General features: G+C 43.4%; 1 protein-coding gene across 4 annotated transcripts in view; it reads left to right on the forward strand.

Annotated features, from left to right (window-relative positions):
• VPS8 (VPS8, CORVET complex subunit) overlaps positions 1-18,438 on the forward strand; it is a 193,963-nt gene that overhangs the window by 18,921 nt on the left and 156,604 nt on the right. For 3 of the 4 annotated variants that reach the window (XM_019503787.1, XM_019503790.1, XM_019503789.1), the window contains exons 4-8: positions 1,350-1,480; positions 2,969-3,062; positions 5,207-5,239; positions 7,126-7,180; positions 16,114-16,119. In XM_019503787.1, the coding sequence (XP_019359332.1) occupies positions 1,350-1,480; positions 2,969-3,062; positions 5,207-5,239; positions 7,126-7,180; positions 16,114-16,119 (319 nt within the window). The remainder of the gene's footprint in view (positions 1-1,349; positions 1,481-2,968; positions 3,063-5,206; positions 5,240-7,125; positions 7,181-16,113; positions 16,120-18,438) is intronic. The other variant, XM_019503788.1, reaches the window with a different exon arrangement.

The raw sequence follows: 18,438 nt of genomic DNA on the forward strand, positions 1-18,438 counted from the left end.
ATATTTAAAGAGGCATGTGACAAAATATGTGCAGACCATATAGTAATTATACTGCTGAACAGCCTGATATTTAAATTGTGTCTCCCTGTAGTGTTGTATTTTATTTGTATGATTTGTGTTTTTATCACTTGTTATTTTTAGAAGACCTCAAAAATAAGTTCATCATTAGGTCCATAGGTATACACATAGCCACAGAACATTAGGTAGGGAGGTGGATGTTGCAGATGAGTTAATACAGTCAGTGACAATACTGAATCACTTGGTATGCATGGGGGCTACTCTGACATTTCAGGTGGAGGGGAGCTCGAAAATGCATGTAAAATGTTCATAGCCTCAGCTGTTCGTAGCCACATCTGCTGACTCTTCTGACAAAATAAGTTACTGTATTTACTGCATTAAGTTCACTGGAGCCAAAACTTTTCTGCCAGGGGAAATACGATTCCACTCCAGCACATGCAACCTTTTTAGCATCATTGATGAGCTCTGTCACTGTTCTATGCTTGCTTCCAGGTTGCTGATTAAAAATACAGAAGCATCAGGCCTAGGACAGGTCGTCTTTGTCATCTGTTTCCTAAACTCTGTCAGTTTGCCAGTCCTAATTCCATTTAATGTGGGCTTTATTGATGGGGTTCACCGAAGCAAGCAACAGAGAAGGGCAACAGGGATGATGAGTGGTATGAAGGGGCTTCCATTTGAGGAGAGACTAAAGAGGCCTGTCCCATTCAGTTTAGAAGAGAGATACTTGCAGGGGGAACATAAGGTTTTTACAAAATACTAAATGGTGTAGAATCAATAGGGATTTATTATTTACTGTCTTTTGCCATACAAGAATGAGGGGTTACAACATAAAACTAGTAGGCTGTAAGTTTAAAGCAAACACAAGGAAGTTGTTTTTTTTTATACGGGGTGTCATTAAAAGCTTTGGACTTGTTGCCACCAGATGTGGTGGAAGCTGACAGTTTAGCCAGATCCAGAAAGGGATTGGACACAGTCTTGGAGGAAGGGTCCCCAGTAGCCATCAAACCTGAGAGTTATTGATACAGCCTCTGGATTAGAACTTCCTAGATGTTAAATGCTGGAGGCTCCAAGTGGGAGAGGAACAGTGGGAAAAGACCTAGTCAGACCTGGTTCACTCTTCCTTTCAACATCCACTCTCTGCTGCTGTGTGATGCAGGAGGCTGGGCAAGATGGACTTAACGATCTGAGCCAGTAAAAGGCAATTCTTACTTTTTTATGCTGACTGGTTCACCAGAATACCTTGCTAGACCAAGTCACGTGCCTGGTAGTCTCAGAGATGGGTTTGATCTGTCACATTTAGCAGACTTGTGCTGTTTTAAATTATTTTTCAGACTGATGATGAAGAAGAGACTTTTGTGCTGGAGGATCCCTCGCTCTTGAACATAGATAATATCGACACACACTCTTACGACACGTCTTCAGTGGCGAGCTCCGACAGTGGAGACCGGGCACACATGAAAAGGTAGCTGTTCCTGTCAGCAAGACTTCCCTTTCCTTCCTTTGAGATTTGAGAGAGTGTGTGTCCTGATAGTGAGCAGCACAGACACATTTTTTACAGCCCCCCATACTGCTGCATCTTCCAGCTGGATACTCCAACCTGCTCTGTCTCCTCAGCAGTCTGATTTTATCCAATGGGGACAAGTGGATGGTGACAGAATCGCAGATTAGAAATGTTTGAAGCACCTGCTGATCCAGTGGGGGACAACTGCTTGGAAGTACAGCCCAGAGTTTGCGTGTGAAAAGCTTCCGTGGTCCTAGAACTGTTTTTGTGCTCAGACTTTTCAGTATATGTTGCATGGCAATAATAGGGAAAGTTTATTGGAATTGGGATTGTGTTGGTGGACAGGGAAGGAACCTGACTGGAAATAATACTTCTTTCTTACCTGGCTGGTGTGAATCTCGCCTTGAGAAGGAGAATAGTCTGATCTATCAGAGTCCCACACAAAAGCAAACCCTATAGCCAGTGCCAGAAAGGGATGCTGTGGAGGATGCAGATAAAATAGGATTTGGTGGAATGAAACTGTTCCTGGTGGATCCAGCAGAAAAAAAGAGGCCTTGGTTTGTTTGAGGGGTCAGTGGACATTGCTCTGGGCTGTGAAAACCTTTGCAAAACTATGCACCAGAATTTAGACTGTCATGATTTATTTTAAAAAAGGTCTTTACAACCTGCCAAATGTGAGCAGTTTGACTGATGTGTCTCTGTTTCTCCAAGCAGCCTGCACCAGTATTTTTTAAATAATGTAAATGGCTTCTGCTCTTCTTAATGATGGCTTAGAGGGTAACGCTGTTACTTATTTCCCCGCTGCCTGTTTTTATAGAATTGCTCCACAATTTTAGCACATCTAGTCCTGCAATTCCAGTCCATTCGCACATGCTGTAAGTTCCACCTGCCTTTGATAACTTTCTCAACGTGCCGGTGTTGGGTAGCGTATCAAACATTTTCAACTTGGGGAAACATACAAGGATCTGAATCCAGAGCCCCATAATACAAGGCAGTGTTCCAGTTAGCTTTCATGATTCAAAACATAAACGTAAAATTTAATTAAAAAAAATAGAAGGGTGTCATTGAATTGAATTCACATAAAGCTGTCATGATTTTTTTAGTTTCTTTAGGGTAGTGCCAGAGAAACAAAGTCTTGCTTCAGGCTTTATGCTCAGCTAACTGCTATTTACGTGGGCCCTAGACAATAACATCAACTGACAATAAAGAGCTTGGCTAAATGGAAACCTAACTTCAGGCTTTTAAGTGTACACATTCTTCTAAATGCATTGCCTGAGTTTCAGATTCCAAACCTCACTCCGAATTGTGTGGAATGCACCACTGGGGCAGTGTATGGTGAATGAAACCATTGCAGCCTCTGGGGGATTTTTTCCTGTACATTTAGATGTGGGAATTTTATTCTCCCACAGTATTTGTATTTTATTTTATTTTATTAATTCTTTTCTTTAGAAAGAAAAGGCTCCCTGATTCTTTTTCTCTCCATGGATCAGTCATACGACTTTCACTTCTGAAAGGAATTTCTGCCCAAATAGTTTCTGCTGCAGTAAGTATCCCCGCCCCACCTCCCCCCAGCCCCGCTTTTACTCCATAAGCATTGAATTTGTTACTGTGAACAGGAATGGGTGTATAAATTACTTTTTCTCACATACTGCAAGAGTTCTGGTTATGTGAAGTGGTAGTTATGCTAAGCTATGGTTCTACAAAGGATCTTGGGAGTAGCATTGGGAGTAGCAGGCTTCACTGAGCTTTGAGTGACCTGATAAAAGAGATGGTGAGCAAAAAACACTGATTCAAGGAGAATAGGAAAAATAATAGTAGCTGAAGAACTTGAGAAGTATAAGGTAAGAACTTGCTGGTAAAGTAGGGATAATAAGAGGTGAGCTGCAGGTCATAGAATCACAGAAAATGGGGGTTGGAAGGGATCTTAGGAAGTTACATCTAGTCCAACCCCTGCTCAAAGCAGGACCATCCCCAGCTCGGTAGGGGGTGAGCTGCAAGGTTCTGTACTTGGCAAGGAGGCAAATAAAAAAGGGACATCTAGACAGAGAGGGCAGAACAGGCATAGCATGTGGGGGCATCTTGGCCATCAGTAAGCTGCTGCAAAACTTGCCATCTCTAGGGGAGTATGGGATGCAGGCACCATGTCGTTACTATTAGTTCTGGGCAATTTAGTTGAGCTGGACTGCTTGCTACGCAGACCAACTGGCGCACTGTCTTAAGAGATCTCTGAGCTTTTGCCACCGAACACCAATTGAGAGTCGTTCTTTCTGTGTTGCCCCCAGGCTCTAGGAGGCTGGTTGCAGGCAGTGGCCTCAGAGTTCATGGAGCAGCCTGAGATCACCAAGAGAGGGAGGAGCCTGGGTGGGAAAACTCTTGGACCCATGCCTTAGAACAAGATATACCACACCCCTGAATATAATATGCACCCTGATTTTTACAGACAGCTTACTGATTGTGGGGGTGAGGGGAGGGAACATTCTTACTCTGCAGGACAGGTAAATAACAAATCTAGTGTGCTGAATCAGGAGCTGTGCTGCAGCTCTGCCCCATGTGCTGGCTCCAGAGCCACATCCAGGTTGGACCCAGTATCCTCAGAGCTGTGTATCTGGTCTGCCCCCACATGCTGACTCCAGGGTCACATGTGCTGGTTTGAACTCAGCAGCCTGGGTCTGGCCGCATACCAGCCCTATGCACTGGCCTGACCCAGTGTATGGTGGGAAGCTCCTTTTGATACTTCCTTCCTACTAGACATTGAGTTGTTGAGGACTAGTCATGGAGTGTGATGATCCAACTGGTTACATATCCACTTGACAGTACTTTCATCTAGTCTGTATTTCCCACGAGAAACCATGATTTTTCTCTCAAAGTAAAGATGGTCACGCCAGGACAAAAATAACTTGGGAACAATTAGGGTTAAATCACTCCCAGAAGAAACCAATGTCTGTTTATGTTCTCTTCTGAGAGAAGCCATTATGCAATCCTCCAGCATCCCAGGGTGCTTTGCTCCTTCCCACCCCCCTGAGCTCCACTCAGGTCCAGAAATTTGGTTGGGGGTGGGGGTAGCGGTGGCAGTGTTTTAATTGCCATGATTCCCAGAACTGAGGCAGTTAACTTTGCCACCGTTCCACTCCCTCCCCTCAGCCATATTTTTGAACCTGTGGGGATCCCTTTTTCCTCAGTTGTAATGTGCATCCCAATTTTTGCCTGCTGGTTTTGGGGAAAATGTACAGGTTATGTGTGCAAGAAGATATGGTAGTAAATACAATCACTATTTGCTAAGGGGAAGAGGCTCATGTATGAGGTTTTATGTGGTCTGTTTTGTCCTGTGTGGCTTCTTACCTCTGATCTATACCTATGAGTTTAACCTATGGTGCATTGGGTCAGTATGGAGGGCTCCTGGCTGAAGGGAAGTGATGTGGAAGCCACATCTTGATATGTCGTCTTTGGTGAAACAAGGGAACCTGTACTTCAGTCCCTAGGTCTTGGATAATTATTCAAGAATGCCTTAACCATTTAAGATGGATGAAAGGGGAAGCTTCCCTCAGGATGGTATTGATAGTCAGGTGAGGTGGGCTTAAAGAATCAGGTTTGCATTTGAGAGCTTGAGATGGGTGGAGGGGAGAAGATGTGAGCTGTTGAATTTTGCCTCATTTTTCTTTATTAATAATGGCTCATTTGTCATTTTAGGACAAAGTGGATGCTGGCTTACCTACTGCCATAGTAAGTACTCCAAGAGTTTTAAACTGCAGTGTAGTAAATCTCCCTCTTATTACCTCTCTCTCTTTAAACTTAGTTCAGCCCTTTTACTTGTTAGTGCAATGTGGAAAGCAGAATCACAGCACTTTCACCTCTCATCCTGCTCCCTGGAGATGGAACATCTTCACACTTCAGATTCCCAAACATGCAGGGCACGAGAATGCGCAGCATAGGAAACCTGCTTTCTGGAGAAGGAGTTTTGCCCCTGCTCCTCACCCATGCTGCTGTTGTACTGAGAACGGGGTCAGCCTGGCCCTCCTATCCATGCTGTCTGCCTTTCTTGGGTCATGAAGGAGGTTCCACACTTAGACACTAGCCTCATGTTTTTTTCCCCATTGTAAGTGAAGTGACTGCTCAGTAATGTCCATGTCAAATTCCTCATTATTTTGTTTCAGTTTAAGTATTGATATACAGTATCCATGCAGATATCACAGGCTGCCCTGAAGGCAGTTCAATATTGTGACATAAAATAGGAACCATAAAGCTGGTGTGATCAGCACTAGCCTACCTCAGCTTTCATCTGTTAAAAGATCATTATTAAAGCTGATGTTGAAGTGGATGTTGTAGTTGTGATAGTCTAGGAAATGCATGAGAGGCAACAGTCTTTGAAAATGATATCTCACAAAAACTCCTGCATCTCACATTATTAAAACTGAAATGTAAGCCCTCAGTTTAGGAAACCGAGCTATAGCTGAAGAACAAGGAAACTCAGTTCAGGGCAGGCAGTATTTGGGCTGCTTAGTTTCCTTGTAAAATCTATGACCAAAAGCTTAGCATTTCATGAGGTTGGGGCAAACCAAGGTAAACTTGGTTAGCACATACTGTACATAACTACAGTGGACAAGCATATGGGGCAGCTTCTTTAAAGAAAAAAAAGCACCCTTAGGAATAGTATTTACAGAACAAAACAGAAAATTTGTGCCTCATTTATGGATACATGCATTTGTCCCAAGCTATCTCTGTACCATGCCACTCAAAATGTAATTTTGTTTAAAACCCCTTATTATTCCTGCTCCTTTTCATCAAACTCCAGGTGCATCTTTCCAGCACTAGAATCATAGAAAATGAGGGTTGGAAGGGACCTCAGGAGATTGCATTTAGTCCAACCTCCTGCTCCCAAGCAGGACCATCCCCAACTAGAACATTCCAGCCAGGGCTTTGTCGAGACACTGTCATCTTGCTTTTTACCTAGAAATTATTAATAGCAAGAGCAGATTCTGTATAAAGCATCTGTGCATTTTATGTAGCATAGAATTGTTGGAAACAGGATGATGGCCCAGCTTGGGAAAGCTTAGAGCACTATCATGTTCCTCAGTGAGGTTGATGGGAGCTTCTGTAATGGTTGCTATGAACTGGAGTGAGATCTCAGTGGGAATCTGAGAATCGCTGAACGCTTACTCAACACTACAAGGTTTGGGATCCTCACATGGTTAGGAAGAGCAGGGGATGCACTCAAGTACCAGGCTAAAAGGGTAGGATCAGACCCACAAAGAGGGAATCTGCTGTGTGACATTTTCGTCCTCCTCATCGTCTCTGAGTGCATTGAACTTCAAATGGCTAGAGAAAATGTAGGACTGTGAGCCATGACGGTCATTCACGTCTAAAATTTTACTGCATTAGAGTAGCAGTTTGGGGATGGGTGCGTGATATGCATTTCCTAATCATGTATAGCTGTTTTTTGTCTACAGGAAGCAGGGTCTGTAGCTTTTTAAAATGACGTTCCCTCTGCTGCTGATCTTTGGCCATCATGATAAAGATGCTGAAAAGGCTTATATGATGGATTTCTGACAGCTTGGCATTTTAAAATGTGAATGCTTTTTTTTTTTTCCGTGTTTTTTTTTTTTTTTCAGGCAGCATCAAATCTGATTGCTGTGGGGACTTCTCATGGATTGGCATTAATTTTCGGTAAGTTAGAAATACCCTTTTGTGCCTCTTCAGTGAAATTCAGAAAGGATTTTTTAATTCAAAAGAGGTTTAAAACACTGGTCTTTTCAGATCTTGTTTGTAGTTGAAAGGTGACTTCCTTTCAGTAAAGAAATCTTGAAAAATAACATCAAACATGACAAAACGGTTGGAAATACTGAGATGTTATTGCAGATGTCCATGAGACTATTTGACTACCTTTTCTTTTCCATTTTATAACAAGTTCTGATAGGTTGATGGGGGCTTACTTAACAAAACTCCATAGGCGTTTGGAACAGTTCTCATCTGGCTGTTGTGCCACTACTGTGAATGTAAATTCCTCTACTTATCTTATGGTGCTGTTATTCTAATGGAAATGAGTTTGATACAAATCCAGGTCATCTATGATGGATTCTAGCAGTTTTTTGTTTTTTTTTTTAAACAATGTGTTCCCTGGTATTGGATGGAACCTTGATTTAAATGTTGGAGGGCATATTTAAATGTTAAGATTATGAGACCTGGTTTATTCTTATTTATTGGACCCTCAAGGGGAAGAATATATTTTCTATTAAATATTTTCTGGGGTGGAGATAAAATTCAAGCTGCACAAGAATTAGTTCCTACTCCACACTTCATTGACTTGGACTCTAGGAAAAGCCAGTGGTAGAATGCCTCATGGCAAACTACTGTTAAACTGGAGAAGATGGGGTTTAATATACAAGACTTGGTGGGTGGACGAGGAGCAGGATAAAGGGGAGATAACCAATGTTGATAAGAGAAGCATTAGACTGGGTGGAAGTTGCTAGTGGCATTCCTCAAAGACCAGTCTTGTTTAATTTCATAAGTCCCTTTAGCCCAAATCAGTAGTGCAGTTAAAGTGGGGTGACTGGAGCAGCAGCAGCTATGGGTACTGACATGATGGGTGTAGAAAATAAGAGCTACAATTACTTCTGACTGGCCATGCTACCAGCCTCCAGGAGCTGTTGCTGCCCTGTTGTTGCTGCTGCACCAGATGCTGAGCTTCCTGGTTACGCCTAGGACCATGTGGATAAAACTTACTGATGGCACAAAGTTAGGAGGTATAGTCAATACAGAGGAGGATTGCAATATAGTACAGGAGGCACTGGATGGACCTTGACACTGGAGTAATAAGAACAGGATGAAATTCAAAATGCAAGACCAGGTAGCTTGGGAGCTAGTCAGAAATTTCTGCTATAAATTGGGAGGTCATTACTTGGAAGTAACTTGGGTGAGGGAAGACCTCAGATGTCTTAGTTAATCACAGGATGACCAATGTGATCTAGCTATGGAAAAGGATGTTGCGATCCTAATATCTCCTAAGAGAGGTATTTACAGCAGAGATGGAGAAGTATTAGTGCTGCTATATGAGGTCTTGATGTAAGACCTTATGTACAGAATATTTTGGACATAACAGGAATGATACAAGAAAGATAGATTGAAACTCAGAGGTGCAGAGAAGAACTACTAGGCTTCTTGTGGGAAACGGGTTCTTGGGTAACTAGACCACAGGACTGGGCACCAGCTGAGTTCTCATCCTCGCTGTCCTGCTTGCTAGCCTTGGGAATGACACTCCTTTGTGTCATAGGTGGGAGGTGGTGTTCTCCATACATCACCTTGCAGTTATAATGTCAGGATTAGTTCACATCTTAGTACTACATGAGTGAACAGTTGTGTTTTTGTTTTCTCTGTAATGGGGTGGGAAAGGGAGACCATAAAACAGGGAACATTTTTCTGGAGGAGAAACACTAAAAAGAAAATGATCGAAGCAGTGCTAAAAAATTTGGAACCTGGATATATCTATAAAAACAACTCTGCCAGTATTCCAGGCACATCTTGAACTGGGGTTTGGCAAAGTGGTATGTGTTTAAAGGCTGTTGTTCAGGCTCTCACCAACCCTACCACAGAGCTTGAAAATTTTTTGTTTTGGACCTTTAATGGTAGGTTATGCTACTACCTCAAGAGTTTCTCTCTTTACCATCATTTAAGCAGGGATGACAGCCTCCTCCAATCAAAGTGTCTCTTCCCTCACCATGACTGTGGGCTCGTAAGGCACATACGTGCCACTGCTATAAATAGTAAAGCACCATTAAACCAGATGCTGTTCTCTGGTGTGCTATAAAGCATTGCAGTGAAGCAAAGGTGATCCATCTGTTTTTCAGTGACAGATTTTTTTTTTTTCCCCTCCCATTATTTTCCACTATGGCTTTCTTGTGCTTGACTCTGAAACAGAGGCTGATAATATACTTAGATAACTGAGCTGAATCATGGAAGGCAATCACGTTTTCACCCCCATCCCTCCCTGATATTGATATCTATAGATGATATTAGTATAGCTATCAGTGTAATCTGTATTTCTATCATAGCTGTAGATATCAATATCTATAAAATATATAGAGTGTGTATGTGTGTAGTGGAAAATACCTACACAGGAGTCTTCTTTGGTGTTTCTTCTTTTTGTTGGCAGGTTTGACTAAGATGAGGCAAGATCTAATGGTTCAGACAAGATCCTTCAAAAATCAGTCAGGAGAAACTGAGATGTGTTCAGTAGACATCTGTGTGGTGTTTGGAACAAAGCTAGATGACTTTCCCATATGTATGATGAAATACTCTATCATCTTAATTACTGCTGTATAACAACATCTGCTAAACATCTTTCTAGTCGACAGATCCAGAAATATTGCACTATGCAACTTTTCACGCGTTAGCTGATCAAAATTCCAGACTATGTGACCAATACGTATTTATTAAATCTTTGAACTTCTAGGGAAAGGAAGTCAGTGCTGAACGAATATTTTAAGAGGTCAAAGGGTGCAACTGGAGGCCAATGAGGTTGACACCAATTCACGGCAAAATAATGGCAAAACAGAGGCCTGATTATTAAAGTTTTCAATGTTGTAATTATTATAGTAATATGGACTAGACATTGTCCTTCTTGGTTCAGTGACAGGGTTGCATGCCCGGTTGACAGTTAACTTAGCCAGTTCTCATACATTTATTGTTATGTTTTCAGAGAGTACTGCCTAGTACTTTGATTAAGAAAACCTGACTGATGGATCTAAACCAGAATGATTAACAAGGAATTGGCAAGTAAAGGTCTCGGAGAAACTCTCATCATGCCATTTTATCAACATGCTGTTTTTTTTTTCTAATATGAAAGTTGTTGGAGGATGAGAGAGCCATGCAGAGTACCTGGCATGCTGGGCACAGTTGGATGCATTTTCTAGCTAAATTTAAGGAAGGCAGCTGGCCACATGGTGCAGGCTGGGGAATGGTATACCAAAAAATGGTGACCCTGAAAAGTTCTTGGGGTCAGCAGTTGAACTCCCAATGCAATTGCTGGGTGTATACTACTGAGCAGGAGGAGCAGTATTTATTTTCACAACACTGTTGAGATGATTGCTGCCAAGCTATGTTCAGGCCCAGTATTCACACTAAAGTAAATGCCCCAGCAGTGGAAGAGGTACAAAAGAGCTACTGGAATATACCAAGGTCTAGAAAGCCTGCCTCAAAGTGAAAGAATTCACAGCTCAATTCCTCTCTTGTCTCTTCTTTTCTTTAGAGAGAAACTTGATCATTTACATTATCTTGTAGAAGGTATCAGATGCTAGAGGGCTTCTTTAATCTGGCAGGCAAAGTTGTTTCAAAGAAAAGAGCACAAAAAATTGAAGCCTGCAAACTTTAATGTGCTGCTTATAGTCATTTTGAACACTGAGTATAGTTACTCATTCACAGGTTATTAAGAACTGGGTAGATTCTCAATCAATCAGTGTCTTTAAGTTGGCTATTTTTCTAAAGGATACTCTGTCACTCAACAGTAAATGACTTCTCCAAGGCTTATCATCTGTCTTTTTTCAAACAGTCACCACTTTCATGTTTTGAATTGTTTCCGTCACTTTTTGTAGCACTTTTCTGCTTCTTCGGTATTCCTTTTGAAATCTGAATATCATATTTAAAGTGAGGTCAGAGCAGAGATTTACATAAATATTGCAGACAACAGCTCTGAAGCTGGGAGGAGAGAAGGAATTGTTTCAACAAGCACTGTATTATAGTGGATTAGGAATTAAAAGGCAGGGCCTCCTGCCTCTTCTGTCATGGTCTGTTTGTGTGATCTTAGGCAGATCACTTAACTGTTAAATGTGGTAATGACATTTGTGGCAGTGACATTTGCCTGTGTCAGGGGTGGTGGGTGATTCAGTGCAGAGTCGCTTAAGAGGAAGAAGTCAAAATACAACTTGTAGTATTATTCTTATTCTTGGCCTCCTGCTTGTTCCCAATGGGGACTTCTATGTAAAAGGGAGGAATTTTTTTATGAGACTTCCCCCTGACATCTCTGGCTGGTTTGGAGGTGTTCATCAACAATCTGGAAGACGGGATGGAGTGTGCCCTCAGCAAGCTTGCAAAATGACACCAAGCTGGGGGAGTTGTAAATATGCTGGAGGTTAGGGCTAGGATTCAGTGAGACAGACTGGAGCCTTGGAACAAAACAGAACTCATGAAGTTCGATAAGAGCAAATACAAGGTCCTGAACTTAGGACAGAGCAGTCCCATGCACTGGTACAGGCTGGGGGCTGACTGGCTGGACAGCAGCTCTTCAGAAAAGGACCTAGGGGTTACAGTGGACAAGATGCTGAATATGAACCAGCTGTGTGCCCTTGTTGCCGAGAAGGCTAACAACGTGCTGGGCTGCATTGGTAGGTGTGTTGCCAGCAGATGAAGGAAAGTGATTGTTTTCCTCTATTCAGCACTGGTGAGGCCACATCTGGAGAACTGTGTGCAGTTTTGGGCTGGCCACTACAGTAAAGATGTGGATAAATTGGAGAGAGTCCAGTGGAGGACAGTGAACCTCATTCAGGGGCTGGGGAACATGACTTGTTAGGAAAGGCTGAGGGAATTGGGTTTATTTAGTATGGAGAAGAGAAGACTGAGAGGAGATTTAATTGCAGCCTTCAACTCCCTGCAGGGTGGGTCCAAAGGGGATGAAGCTGGACAGTTTTCAGTAATGGCAGATGACAGAACAAGGAGCAATGGGCTCAAGTTGCAGCAAGGGAAGATTAGGTTGGATATTAGAAAAAACTTTCTCACTAGGAGTGTGGTGAAACCCTGGAACAGGTAACCTAGAGAGGTGGTGGAATCTCCACCCTTGGAGGTTTATAAAGCCCAGCTAGACAAAGCCTTGCCTAGGATTATATAGATGGGGATGGTTCTGCTTTGAGCAGGGGGCTAGACTAGATGACATCATGTCCCTTCCAACCCTCATTTTCTATGATTTTATGTTCCTGGGGCCAGAGCTCTTGCATTGTAAAGCACATGTTTCCTTGGGCTGTGGGGAGAGCATAAGCAACACTAAAACATATGCTCAGTGTGCAGTTTTTAAAAAGATCCCAGTGCCATCAAATTAAGATCCACTTTCCAAACCAAGGTCATGTATTAAACGTCAGTGAGACAAGTTTGGCGCTTTCAAACTCGATGGCTTTTGCTTAATTCTTCTTCGTATATTGTATAGCCAAGCCTATTATTGCTGCACCTTTTTTTACCTGTTGTAACTCAACAACTTAAACCCCCACCCCCCAAAAAAAACAACACAAAACAACCAAAAACAAAAACCCCACATCTCTAATTTTGTGTGGAGGCATTATAAGGGAAATTTCAGTCTAGAAAGCAGTAAAACCATTTTGTAACCTTAAATTTGTCTTGGTTGCTTTCTCTGTTTCTCTCCCAGCTATAAAATGCATGTTGGTGGTCAGTGCATGCTCATACTTTCTGTTTGAGTTCCGGAAGTGGAAAATTGGTCATGGGAGTGTCCGGGAAGAGAGATTCCCCCCCCAAAACAGTTGAGGGTGTATATCACTCCAGATATTGCTGTCCCACCTTTTTTCTTGCAGAGTTGAGGAAACGGCTTTTAAAAAATGAATTGTTTGCATAGCTATTTCCTCCTTGTGAAAAGGAGAACTGCTTGGATAAGATGTTGTAAGTCCTGCTGCTGAAGCTAATGATCTTGAAGTTGATGGAGATCTCGCCATACTCTTATAACTCAGATATGGTGTGGCCTTGTGACATAAGCATGAGACAGAGACTATATATAGGTCCTGAGGGTTACATTAATGCAAGAATTATTATGTGGGAAATTGTATCAATTCCACTACAGGTAACTATTTTCCTCAATTATATGTCCTGTTTGTTACATTGGGGCTTTTATTCCTTGGAATTCAGAACCTAGCATACTTTAGTCTGACCTTTGGGATTATATTTCAGATGTACACATCTGATATTCTGGGATAACCAGATATCAGAATGAGCTCTTTATCACCCATATCATATGCAGAATGGCTCCCAGGAAAAGTATTTTGTGTATGCACTTCTTAGACAGACCTAATGTTTTATATGCAAATTCAAGCAGCCAGTTATTGCTTCATTATGCTGTAATTTCATTCAGCTTTAAGCAACCATGAATTGCAAACCCCATTGTTCACAAGATGAATGATACATGGCTTACGCCCAGATGCAGGTGGTGGAAGGTAGTGTATAGTCATGATGATTTTGCATTTTAAAAATTAATCAAAACCCAGCTGGAGGAAATGCTGGGTTTTAAGAGCTTATATGGGAATCTGATGAACTTGCTCAGCACCTGTCACCATGCTGCCTTACTCCTTGTTTTCTCTGTAAAACTCTTTCTACCTTGTGAAGCCTATCCTGAGAGAGTATGGGTAGAGATTTTGAATATGTCTTCATTGCAGGCAACCCGGAGTTAGCCTTGTGCAGACTTAAATGGCTGCACTTCAAAATGTCTTGAGTTATCGTGACCTGGCTGGCACTGCACTTGCTTTTGTCACTAAGATTTATGGGAAAAGCATTCCCAGCTGAGCCCCTCTGATGCTTTCTCAGTGAATTGTGGGAGAAATTCTCTTTCCAGGGCATAGCAAGGGAGTGTTGGAAATGAGATGGAATTTGGGAGTAATTTTCAGACTGTGTCTTGGTATTCTTCCTGAGAGCGCCTGGGCAGGCTGCTGAGGACAGATCCTGCCAGCCTGTGCCCAGTATTGTGTTCGGGCTCTGTCTTGGGGTACACACTCGGGGCTGCTGAGATCCATCTACATGTTTGCAAGTTTGGGCACGGGTAGGGCTGCCACTAGTGGGCATGACTTATTTCTCAGTAGCATGCCCAGCTGCTTTCGGGAGGCTGTGCTGACATGACCTCAATGGCATAGGTGGGCAGGTTACCAGCCAGAGCAAAGTAACACTTGAGCCCTAGTCTATCCTTGAGCATGGGCTGACTGGCCTGGGTTTAAAGCACTGCTAAACTTGGGTAAGAGGGTGTCGTGTGGGTTAGAAGGCTTTTAACGACATCATAAGACAATGAGCCTAAGTGTAGTGAAGATGTCCTCATTCAGAGAATACAGTTCTTACCTAGGGGACTGAATTTATGATTACTAGGCCTGTGCGAAGCGGCTAGTATTTGCTTCAGATACGGATTTAGCCAATTCAGGGGACAGTGATTTGATTCGGTGATTTGAATCACTGTCCTGATTCGATTCAGCCGAATCCGATTCAGAGATTTGGCAGCGGCCGAATCGGCCAGGCCAGGCCCATCCCCTGCCCCTCTTCCAGCCTGGGAATGGCTGCCCCTTCCGCTGCAGCTCCCAGCTCTTGGAGAAAAAAAGCCCTGGCTCAGCAGGCGCTGCCAGGCGGGGGGCGATCCCTGCTGCCCTGCATTGCCCTATGCTGCATGGGGGGGCTCTACACGAGCCCCCGAACTCCCCCCTGCTCCCCCATCCCCCCACGGGTGCCTCACATGGGCCAGCTCTGGCCCTTTAAGAAGAAAAAAAAACCTGAAGAAATCCCTGGACGCACCACTCCAGCCAGCGGGGCGATCCCTGCTGTCCCCATGCCACTGGTGGGCTCTGCATGAGCCTCCGAATCCCTGAGGCTGCTGCAGGAGCGGTGAGTCCTGGGGCTTTTCTCCGCTTTTTTTTTTCCTAAAGGGCCAGAGCCCCAGCAGGCAAGGAGGTCATGGTGGGCTGAGGGAGTAGGGGGGGATCGAGGGGGCTTGTACAGAGCCCTCCATGCAGTGGGGATCATCCCCCAGCCAGCAGCACCCAGTGAGCACTGGGGTTTTTCTTTAAAGTACTGGGAGCTGTGGGGGACTAGGGGAGTGGGTGGTGGTCGGGGGGGCTGGCCGGGGTCCCCCCATGGTCCCCTCCCCCGCCCCTAGTACTTGCCAGCTCGGAGTGGCTGCAGCTCTGTGCTGCAGCCACCAGGGACTGCCCAAATCATCAAAGCTCTCCAAATATTTGCCGAAGCTTCGGAGAGCTTTGAATCTATTTGGACCTTTAAATTGGTCCAATTCGATTTGGATTCAGTAGCTGAATCTCCTCCGAATCGAACCACCACCTGAAGCTTCGCACAGCCCTAATGTTTACTAGCAGTCTGCATCTGCAATGGGGAAAGTCTGTCCATTTTTGCTGTTTTGCATCTGTAAGGCTTTTTACTGTGGAGATTTGTTCCAGTCTCCTACGGGACTTGAGTGTACAAGTCCCACTGGAAGGCAATGAAATTTATACTTCTCAATCTAAAGGCATTAGCCTTCAGTTTTCAAAAAATGTGTGGGTTGAAAATCCTCCCTTTGGATGATAAATGATATAGCAAATATACCCTCTACTGGGATTTCACACATCTGGTTGAATTCCCTCCCTTCTGTGTGCAGTGACTGACTATGCTGCTTGTGCCCTCCAGTAGTTAAACCAACAAAACACTGAGTTAATGCAACATTTTCCAGCAGCAGGACCTGGAGGCACAGGCCTCCCCTGTAGCTTATTTGTTATGTATGTTGTTACAGCTTTTCTGTCTTCTTTTGTATTGATTTCTGGCTTCTCTCTCTCTCTCTCTCTGCCCTCCCCTTCTCTCTGTGGACTCTGAAGGAAAAGGTACAGTAACATCACATTGTGCATGTGCATTGCATGAATGACTCTTGTTTCTTTAACTCTTTCAGCGATATTTTGGATGCGAACATGACAGGTTACCATATCTTTGCTCAAGTTGTGAGGTGTATACAGCACATGGGGAAGGATTGTCTCTGGCTGGGTCATGCATCATGCTGCCTGCTACCCTAGGGTTTTAAGACATAAGGGCAACTGCCTGTGGAACTGGCTGCCAGAAGAGCAGAGGAAAAAGCTGTGTCTGTGGCCTGTTAGAGCAGGGCAGCTGTGCTGCTTCTGCAGTTAGCAAGCCATCTGCGAGCCAGGTAAAATCATTCTTCTGCAAGACCAGGACCTGCCTCTCCCTGCAAGCTGCCAGTGGTGGTGCTCCAGTGGAGAAGTTGAGTGCTCCTGTCTCAGCAGTAGGAGAGCTCATCATATCATAGGACATTCAGAAGCAGGGGCTGACTATTGGCAACTGTTCAAGGGCAGCCTGCTGCTACTGGTAATCTAGTCGGCATCCCTCCCCAATGCCTTTTGGGTGCAGGGGCTGTGGGATAGTGGGTTGCTGATTTCCTTCTGTGGGCAACTGCATGTGGCTCAACCTGTGGGGAACCAACCTATAGCACTGTGCAGGCAGCTAGCAGAGAATCTGAGTGAGTAGCTTCCTTGCTCAGTGAACCTAGTGCTGACAAGTGCTGTGATTCTGCAAAAGGTAGGGCATCCGGAAGGAACGGGGAAGCTGTGCTCCTGGCACGTGCTGGGGATGTAGCAAGTCTTGGCCTACTGGATGTCCGCCGTGTCAGCTAAAGGCAGGACCAGCACCTGTGCTTAGTGCCATTACGTCACTGGGCTTGGAAGCTCTCTTGCTGCTGTGCCTTAAGTCTGGATCTGTCAATCTTGCCAAATTTAAAGGTGCAGCTTGCTGACATTACAGAGTTAAATGATAACACAGAGTTTGTATAAATCAATTTCAGGTAGCATGCTAAACTTCATTGCAGTATAATAAATTGCTCTTACTATGCAGCAAGAAAAAAATCCAATTTCCTGCTCTTCTGGAGAGGCAGTTTTGTACTGATACAGAAACACTGATTCTTTTTTTATTACATTTCCATTTCCATTTATCATTCAATCTGAAATTGGTCAGGGTTCTTGACATTAGTGGCGACCTTTGCAAGCTCTTCTTAAGTTTATGAAAAGATCAAACAATTTGCAAGCGACAGCAATTGATTTCAAAATTCTCTTGAGATAATTAGTCAAACCTTTTCATTTTGGAGTACATGTTGTGTTCAAAAGACTTTTCAATTTAATAATTCAAAATGGGCTTCAACTTATTGTAAAATTCATCAGTAATTGTAATCTATAGCCCTAATCTCTCTGTTACCCTTAACCCACTTGTTAAAATTTGCTAACCTAATAATTCAAATTGTTCCTTAACTTGGAAGCTGCCAGTTTCACGTGACCTCACAAGTCATGCTGATTTTAAAATCTGGAGCCTATAATTGCTCCCAGTGTGAATGTTATTCCTTCACTGAATGTAAAAATAACAATTAACGCTGTAACAAAATTTCCAACTTTTTTAACTATTTTCACTTGAATATTTTTAGGCTTCAAATATGAAACTTGCTACTGAAACGAGGCATGTGCCTTGCAGCCATGTCATTTTCCTGTTGGCTTGGAAATCTGCTAATGTACTTCATAGGAAGTATTTAACTTAACAGATTTGACTACTGGATAAAAAGAAACTATGTGCTTGGAAAGGCTTTATGGTCTGTCTAATGGCTGGTGCTTAGTAATGTTATCCCATTCAGTTCAACAGTTCCCAGGGGCAATCTCACAAGAGAGAGTTCAGTTAAAGGTAGTTTCAGTTTATGGTTATAGTACAACTCTAGTTTTACTCTGGTGCTACAGTGACCTTCCATGAGGAACTTGAGGAGACTATGCAATATGGTCATTTATGTTGCTGACCAGGTGACTCTTCAGATTCATCCCTTGGTTTCCTCTCCTTGTCCAAGGCTGGGCCTATATAACATGGTTTGCTGAACGCAATCATTCGTCTATCAGTTTTGGATGTAGTCTATGCTCACTTGGAAACAGACCTTCAGGCAAATGTCGGCATCTTTACCGGATCATACAAGAAAATGGGGCTGATGCTTAATGTTTAGAAGACTAAGATCCTCCATCAACAAGCTCTTAATGAGCAGTCTCCAGCTCCAGTAATTCAGATTCATGGTGAGACTCAGGAGAACGCTGAGTATTTCCTGACCTCGGAAGCCATCTTTTGCAGAAGCGTGACATTGATGAAGAAATCCAGCATCGCCTCAGATA

This window comes from Gavialis gangeticus, unplaced genomic scaffold (assembly GCF_001723915.1).
Source record: "Gavialis gangeticus isolate Ggan-Ray unplaced genomic scaffold, GavGan_comp1, whole genome shotgun sequence".
In the NCBI taxonomy this organism is placed as follows: Eukaryota; Metazoa; Chordata; order Crocodylia; family Gavialidae; genus Gavialis; species Gavialis gangeticus.